The 9,289-nt window shown below is 34.3% G+C and overlaps 1 protein-coding gene across 1 annotated transcript; it reads left to right on the forward strand.

Moving 5' to 3' along the window:
• Nucleotides 1-222: 222 nt before the first annotated feature.
• Nucleotides 223-6,220, forward strand: LOC122582677 (ABC transporter G family member 3-like). The gene is made up of 12 exons (XM_043755105.1): nt 223-308; nt 1,127-1,684; nt 1,778-1,857; nt 1,947-2,233; nt 2,322-2,493; nt 2,729-2,842; nt 2,948-3,076; nt 3,177-3,368; nt 3,711-3,797; nt 3,898-4,170; nt 5,730-5,837; nt 5,933-6,220. Exons 2-12 carry the CDS (start codon nt 1,168-1,170, stop codon nt 6,188-6,190), a joined length of 2,217 nt encoding a protein of 738 aa, XP_043611040.1. The 5' UTR covers nt 223-308; nt 1,127-1,167; the 3' UTR covers nt 6,191-6,220.
• The last annotated feature ends 3,069 nt before the right edge of the window (nt 6,221-9,289 follow it).

Consider the following 9,289-nt stretch of genomic DNA (forward strand, 5'->3'; position numbering starts at 1 on the left):
AGCTTAAACATAATATTTCGCAATCATTTTTAAACTTTTTTCTCGCAACTATCAAGATATTCATTCACCTAGTGAGGTTCGAACATAATGGAGACACGGGCACCCACATGTGTTGCCACTAGGCCACCTTAAACATTTACGAGTAATTTCGTTTAAAAATTAAGGGAGGTTTTTATTATTTTATACAACATTAGGGGATGTTTATGAAAATGAAAGATGGAAACCAGCATGAATTAATGATGATTTTTCTTCATCTCTATTCTGTCTCTTGTCTTTCATCTCTCAAACACAAACCCCCTCAGATCCAGGTGAGTTTCTCACTCTTTCTTACTTACATTTTTTTTTTTTTTTTTAATATGTTGATTTTATAGCTTTTATTTCCTCAATTATACTTATAACATACTTATATATTTAGCTTATCATGCCTTTATTTAGCACATTTCTTGGTTACCCATTTCAGCCACTAGCTCACTGCTCAAAACCCAAATGAAATAAACTATATAATGTAGTAAAAATTCAATCTTTATGTTTCTTGAAAATTAAATTCATTGCCAGTTGAAATGAACCTTTTAATGTAGTAAAAATCAAATCTTTATGTTTCTTGAAAAATTAAATTCATTGCTCCAAACCCAAATAAAATAAACTGTATACTGTAGTAAAAGTCCAATCTTTATCTTTCTTCAAAGAAAAAGTTAGAATCTTGCATTCTTGCTTCGAGTTTAGTTTATTTTCAAGATTCGTGTTTCCATTCCTGATAACAAATGCAGGGAGGTTTCTGGGTATGGGAAGGGCAAGTCTTTGACTTCGATGTACGCGGCCTAACCAGAAAATACCCGTGACCATTTCCGAACCCTTTCCCTAGCCAGTAGCCACCCCAAGATGTTAACTTAGGGAGGTTCTAAGCTAAGACCTCTTGCGGGGACATCAGAACCCGACCACTAGGTCACCTTGGTGGTGGTTTTTCGTTCCTTATAGTATGTTGTTATTGTATAATATCATCGTTTATGCCGTATATTTGTTAAATGTACTTTTCAGTTTATGCACTTTGATTGGTACTTGGAAGGTGAAAAGAAAGTGTTGATTTTTAATGTTGGATGTTGCTTACTCAAATAGTGTTTGGTGGCAGGGTTTTGAATGGTTTGATGGTGTATTAAGTTAACTATAATAATGGAGGAAATACAATCTTCGGAAAACTATAGATCTTCATCGTCGTCGGCTAGTAGTCCTGCGAGTAGAGTGCCGTCAAGTAATTTTTTCTACTTAAGAAAACCGGGTGCTTTAAGACAACCAATTTCATTTGAGGATTCACCTGATTGGGAGGATAATGCACATGTTGAAGTTAGGGTGGAAGAGGGCTTTAGGGTGGAAGAGGGCGTTAGTGTGGAAGAAGGTGGTGATTCTATTAACACCGCCACTACCACCATTTCACCTTCTCTTTCAAAGCTTAATAGTGGGATTAGTGGCTCCATGCCATCTCCACCATTGCCTGAAGGTGCAGTTGTCGCAAGAAAGATTGCAGGAGCTACCATTGTGTGGAAAGATTTAACGGTTACTATAAAGGGTAAACGGAAATACTCTGATCGGGTGATCAAAAGTTCAAATGGATATGCTTTGCCTGGCACGATGACAGTAATCATGGGACCGGGAAAGTCGGGCAAATCAACACTATTGAGGGCCCTTGCTGGTATGCCACATTTGTTTAAATTTAATACAAATAAACATTAAATTATTGGTTTTTACCTCTATTAGATTTAACATGTTATCTTTCTTTTTTTAGGAAGGCTGGATGATTCAGCAAAAACATATGGTGAAGTATTTGTCAATGGAGCAAAGTCAAACTTGCAGTATGGATCCTATGTAGGTTTTCTTGATTGGTATTAAATGACCCCGTCAATCCGTCATTTTGTGGATCCTGTTGACTAATAGTTTTTTTTTACCGTTTATAGGGATATGTTGAGAGAAAAAACACACTTATTGGATCATTAACTGTGCGAGAGTTTCTTTACTACTCGGCACTACTTCAGCTTCCCGGTTTCTTTTATCAAAAAAAGAGTGTTGTTGAGGATGCTATACTTGCCATGTCACTAGGTGATTATGCTAATAAACTCATAGGTGGGCATTGTTATATGAAAGGCCTTCCTAGTGGTGAAAGACGGCGTGTCAGCATTGCTAGGGAGCTCGTGATGAGGCCACAAGTCTTATTTATAGATGAGCCTCTCTACCATCTTGATAGGTCAAATTCTTCATTTTTCTTGATCTTAAGTTGTCATTTTGTTCCGAGTTAATTATTTTACTTTAACTTAATAATTATCCGTTTTCAGTGTTTCTGCACTTCTGATGATGGTAACATTGAAGAAGCTCGCGAGCACTGGCTGCACCTTACTTTTCACCATTTACCAGAGTAGCACTGAAGTGTTTGGCCTTTATGATCGAATTTGTCTTCTCTCTAATGGAAACACACTGTTTTTTGGGGAGACACTGGCTTGCTTGCAGGTAATGTACCTAGTTTTTGTGTTTTCAATTCACATGCAATATTGATTGTAGGGAATGAGAAATCAAGCATTTTTTGTTGTTGTTTAATGGTTTGCGATTTAACCTACATTCATGGTTGTTGCTAGGTATCTTTACGATATAATAATAGGTGCAGTTATTAATTTATTAGATTTGTTGATTTTGTTCTATGATTTCTGTAGTTACTGAACATGAACATATTTTATGATCCATTCAGCACTTTTCAAATGCCGGATTTCCTTGCCCAATAATGCAAAGTCCATCGGATCATTTTCTTCGTGCTATTAACACAGACTTTGACCGGATTATTGCAATGTGTAAAACCTGGCAGGTAAATCCTTACCATACTTGCTGCAGTTAGTGTTGCTTATTTTGTTAATATTATGTAATCCTTATTAACAACTAACGCACATATTTAATGATGTAATTTTGATAGGACGACAATGGGGATTTTTCAAATGTTAATATGGACACTGCTGTTGCAATTCGCACCCTTGAAGAAACATATAGATCTTCAGCTGATGCAGCAGCAGTCCAGACGATGATACTTAGGCTAACTGAAAGGGTATAATTGATATAAAGATTATATGACCAAGGTAGATATACTGTAATTTGCGTAAGTTTCAGCTATTGTATAATCTATCTTTGTTGACTTATTGTCACAGGAAGGCCCGTCACTTAAAAGCAAAGGAAAGGCAAATAGTGCTACAAGGATTGCAGTCTTGACTTGGAGATCGTTGTTGATTATGTCACGGGAGTGGAAATATTATTGGCTTAGGCTGATTCTTTGTTTGCTTCTATCGTTATGTGTTGGCACTGCTTTTACCGGTTTAGGCCATTCGTTGTCTTCTGTCGGGGTGAGTTGCATAACTATGAATGTTCGTTGTACATAAGAGGGCAAAGTGTATTAAAAGTTAACCAACTTTTTAAAACCGTTTTCCAGATGCATACTCCAAAAATTACTGAACTTGGTCAAAGTTACTGTCACATCAACATTTTTTACCGGGTACCTAGTAGTTCAGAAAGTTTGGATGTTATGGAATCTTTTTCCAAGCAAAAAAATGATTTTCTAATATAGATCTTGGTCCAAATGTGGTTACCTTATTATGCAGTTAGCGCTACACAATACCACAACCGTCTGTCTCCTTTCCTAAAGTGATTTCAGTGTTCAAGTCTTTAATCCTGTGGTTTAACTGCAGACAAGAGTTGCAGCAATCTTTGTGTTTGTATCTTTCGCTTCACTCTTGAGCATTGTTGGGGTACCCGCACAGCTAAAGGAGGTCAAGGTAATTGTGATACTTAATTACTTATAATTTAACAGGTAGTAAATCATCAAGTGCCATATAAATAATATTTTAACTAACAACATTCATATGTATCATGCAGGTGTATGCTTGTGAAGATTCAAATCAACATTCAGGGGGATTAGTTTTCTTAATGGGACAACTTTTTGCAAGTTTTCCTTTTTTGTTTCTAATATCCATTTCATCAAGTCTAGTTTTCTATTTCCTTGTGGGGCTTCGTAGCGATTTCAGCTTTATGATGTATTTTGTGCTCAACTTCTTCATGTGCCTTTTGGTTAATGAAGGGATGGTGCTCATTGTTGCCACCATCTTGCAAGATATGTTCTGGACTATCTCAACACTCGTGTTCATACATGTGAGTTTTCTCCCAGCTGTTTATGTTAGTCACCCACATTTCGTTGTTAGTGTGTCTAAGATTGTTATTGGAAATTAGTTTGTATTATTAGTATTTGGTTTACTTAGTAGAGATATATTCTGTAACTTAGCTACCAAGTGAATTTAGTTATTAAAGAAACTCAGCTACTTAGGAAACTTAGATAAAAGTATTCTTACCTCTCAAGGAAACTTAGCGACTATTTGGTTCCTAGAATGTATGAGAGTTTGATTGATAGGAATTCAGAATATCGCATGTTAACCTAACATGACAAGGAAGAAAGTTTTATACCTATAAAAGGAAGGGCACTCCCCTCTGAGTAGGAAAATCATGATCGGGATGGTGGATTAAAAATTTTGATCAAGATATGTAGCTAGAGGTGGCGGCAAACGACTTCGCCGACCGCCGATTAGGAACTTAGGATGGTTGTGGGTGGTGTAATATACCATCTTAGTTGGTGGTGGGTTTTTAAGTAAAATTTATAATTTTGTAACCAGTTTTATTGATTTTGACAATTTTGTACATTAATAGTGTTAACTAAATTAATTAAGTGTATATGGTAGTTTGGTGGAAGGGTAATATTGTAATTTCTTCGTATTTAAATTTTTGAAAATTAAGACATGACTCATATGCTTTATGAAGGAGTATAGATTTGGTTTACTTAGTAGAAATATATTTTTGTAACATACCAAATAAACTTATAGTAGTGCTAGTGAAGTCTCTCAATTCATCATTGTAGCTTAATTTTCTTAATTATTGAGTAGATGTAAATAACGTTTCTTCTTGTGGCACAAGGAGTTAGCCTAGTGGTAAGGAAATCACTTGGTGACCTTAAGGTCTCAGGTTCGATCCCCGCTTGGCACAAAAAATAATTCATTTAAGGTACCTGTTACCCATGAAGACTAGGCCTACATGTGAAGTTTAAATACGCGGATTTGATCCTTCGCGGTGCCCAGATCATGTGGGAATTAGGATGGAGGTATTGTACCTGCATCATATGGCTCATATGGGGTGAGTTGATGGGTATCCAATTGTGGTACCGGGGCTAGGGTTCCTTCCATTACCCTTTTTCTCTTGGCTTAACAACCCGACTTACTTGATGTAATTATATGACCCCTTGCCGATGTGTAAATAAAAAATTTTCATGTTATTCAAGAAAAGTTTTTAACTTTTAAATCTCGTCTACTAAGAATACTTAGGGGCAAAGAAAAGGTCTATGTACTAAAGATTGTAAGTCTATATAAAGAAAGTAAAGGCTTAAGTGATGGAATATATTACAGTAAGCAAATAAAAGGTGATTGTAACTCTCTTTAAAGAAAGTAAAGGCTTAAGTGATGAAATATTTGTGATGAGTGATGACAATGGATGATTTTTTAACTTTAGCTTCAAATTTCACCAAATTATGGAAACTTTGTGACTTTCGTGACATCCGGCAAAGCATATTGTTGCAACTTTCTGAGATTTGATCATTGTCATATATAATTATCGATTAATAGAAAACAACTTGTAGATTTATTCAATCTAATATTGGTCTGTTCTAGGTTGTGATGATACTTTCTGCTGGTTATTTCCGAATCCGAAGTGCTTTACCTGGACCGGTATGGATGTATCCTATATCCTACATTGCTTTTCATACTTACTCGATCCAGGCAAGTTGATTATATGAACTCTTTAAAACTTAGGTAATATAAAAAGATTGCTTTATAATCTTGGAAAGTAATTAATTTTTTAACTTGTGTTTTAGGGTCTCTTGGAGAATGAGTATGATGGAACATCATTTGCAGTGGGACAGGTTAGGACGATATCAGGGTACCAAGCACTTCATAACGTATATGATGTTTCTCCTGATGCTTATTCGAAATGGAAAAATCTACTGATCCTTTCACTAATGGCTCTTGGGTATCGGGTTCTTATTTTTCTATTGCTACATCTTTGTGTGAAGAAGAACTCGTCTTTATTTAGAGTTGTGTGTTGTAAAACTACGACGAATGACAGAAGATGAATGAAAGAATACATATGCACTTTCTTATCACTTTTCGGCTGTTTTTGAGAGTGTAAATGTTTCTTTTAATTTGAGTGTTCCAATTTTGTTCTATAGGAAGCCATTTATAAGGTTGTATTTGTTATATGTAAAATGTAAAGTGATGTAAAAGACTTGGTTCTGATACCACAATGAGGAATTGCTAAAAGAGACCCGGTCCCGTGGCCCTACTCAGTTTGTCAAAAAGACCAAAGTTTGGGTTTGGTTTGATCCGTGGCAGGGACCGATGGATGGGCTCAAGTTTTTTTTAATTTCCCGGTAAACTCACTCGGTCTTGCTCTAAGTCCCATTTCTAGTCCTTGTCATAATTTGACTTGGCCAAAACGCTAGTCCAACTTGATAGGCTTGAAGGTGATGACGACTGTCATTTCAGATTTAAAATTTGGCAAGGTCAATGACCATGACCTTGAAAATTAATACTCGTAATTAATAAAATAAAATTTTTTAATCCTCCATATTATGTAGGAGCCTTAAGATGAAATCCCCTCATCAATTCTTAGCCATTGGATAGATTAGCATGATGACTATACAATTGGTCAAAGAGAATTTTACACCTCAAATTTTTACATAATTTATAGGGTTTATGATCTTGGAATCACTCGAATATTTATGGTATGTAATCAACTTTTAAATGTTGGTTATTGGATGTATTCAGGTATATATTAGCATGATGCAATCATATAACTTGTCACGTCCAATATTACGTTGTTAGTTTGCAAGTTTGTGATTGGTCTGGTGCATTCAATAACCGGAATTTGAAAATTCATTACATACGATGAACACTTGAGTGGTTCATTATATAACATAAATATTTGTGTATTTTTTTTATTACATTTTGAGAGCTTAACCACTAATTTAATTTTAATTTTTGGTTGAAAAATAGGGCTAAAAACCATGGTTTAAGTTTCTTGTTTGATGTTTTATTTTTATGTCTATTTGTAGTTACATTATCGCCTTGTTAAGTTGCTAGCGAGGTTGTTTTTTTAATAATAGTAGTTCAAATTTTTTTTTTGAGTAACTAGCATGGTACCCGCGCAATGCGTCGGTAATAATAGGAAAGACGGTCTGCTTTATTAGGGATTTTGGGTAGTTACGTAAAGGGAAAAAAAACAAAAAAGTCCAAGGGCAAATAAGGTATTTCAAATACAGAAATATTTAATTGGGGGGAGGGGATTTGCTTTATTAGGGAGTAGAGATTGATAAACTTATCCCATGGCAGTTGTAACCATCTTCCTAACCTCGGCCAACCACGTTATTAGCATAGTTCGAACTTAGGGGGTGTTTGGTAGGATGGAAAGGAAAGGTGAGAAAGAGAAAAGGAAAAACTTCCTTTGTTTGTTTGAGTTAGAGAATGGAAAGGATGTCCCCAAAATGCATTCCCTTTCCCCATATTTGATTCTACCAAAAAAATAGAGAAATGGATGGAATGATAATTTTGAGAAATGGATGGAATGATAATTTTATGAAGGGCTCCTTTCTACGTGGGAATACACAGTGAAAGACAAAATTGTGAGTTATAAATATTTAACAACATGTGCAACTCACATGTTCCCATAAAATGAAAATAATCAACCCTCTTAAGGATTTTTTCTAGGTTTCAAAAATTAAAAAATAATTGATACGTAACCACTTCTTTTCAAATACTATTCTTGTGATTGATATACTTTCATACTTTTAGCATATCCTTTTTCCTTCGTTACACTCGATTGTCTATGTATGTTTCTCTCTTAGATCTCCTTTTGTAAATATGGATTTACCATTTTTCCTTTTTCTTTTTTTTTTTATTAAAGAAAAAGCAAATTTCAAAATATGGATTAACTTTGTTATATGTGATTGACCCATATCATCAAAGTTTTGGATTTTAGCACAACATGTATGTAAGTTTTATATATTACTTTAATTGAAAAACATACGTTTTCGTATATAACTTTTTATTTGGAGATGCATTATGATGATGAGCTTCTATTTCCATTCTTACTTTTTTTTTTTATATCATAACCAAACATGTGAATAATTATCCTTCTCATTTTCACTATATGTTCTTTTGTAGCACCAAACAAGAGAATAGATTTCGATTATTCATGAGCATTCATTTTCTCTACATTTCCATTCTCACCTGTAATTTCATTCTTTATGATTTCATCCTATCAAACACCCCTTAAGACTTATGGTTAGTCACCAAACCACTAGTGAATATTATCTTTCTAAAATCAATGACCAATAAAGTCTCTATTATTATTATTGAACTATTTTCTTACATAATAAATCAGTTTAATTTTTTTTTTTTTTCTAAACAGCAATAAACCATGTTAATGAGTATTGAATATTTCCTTCAAAAGTCAATGATGAAACAGACTACGTGTTCTTTAACCTTTAAAGCTTTCCCTTTGAACTCTGAAAAAACCATGTTTTCTTTTGACTTTTAGAACTCATTTTCATAAAATCCAACTACTAAAAGTTAGTAAAAATCTCATTTTCATGATAAAAACACGATATCTTTTAGGCCGGTTCTTATAAGACATAGCTTCTTAGAATTTCTCAGGTGCCATCTCAGCGCCACATCACTCAAGACTCTCTTCAGGATTCTCTCTAACTGATAAGACAAACTTCTTGCAACTTTTTCGCCACCTCGTCAAATAATTTACAATTTTTTTTTGTTTTTAAAAATATTTAAACAAAATACTTTATTATTTAAAATAGCAACATTAAGCATCCTTGGCCCCATTTTCAATGTCCTCCTCCGTTTGCTTTTTCAACTTTTATTTTAACTGAGAAGTTGAGTAAAAACGCACGGCGGAAGAGTACTCTCGCTGACAATCCAACGTCCTAAGCAATGAGGATGCACCGGAGAAGAAGTTATAAGAACCGGTCTTAGTAAAACTCATTTTATAAATTCAAATACTCAAAGTAGATATAGATTAAGGTCTTTCAAATTAAACTTTGGCATTCATTGATGAGATCGAAATTCATGCTACTGTTGTTTCATACAGAATATTATTTCGCCAAGGATTTTGTTTCATATATTTAAAAATATACTATATTTATTATCATGTTACTTAT

This window comes from Erigeron canadensis, chromosome 9 (genome assembly GCF_010389155.1).
Source record: "Erigeron canadensis isolate Cc75 chromosome 9, C_canadensis_v1, whole genome shotgun sequence".
Taxonomy (NCBI): domain Eukaryota; kingdom Viridiplantae; phylum Streptophyta; class Magnoliopsida; order Asterales; family Asteraceae; genus Erigeron; species Erigeron canadensis.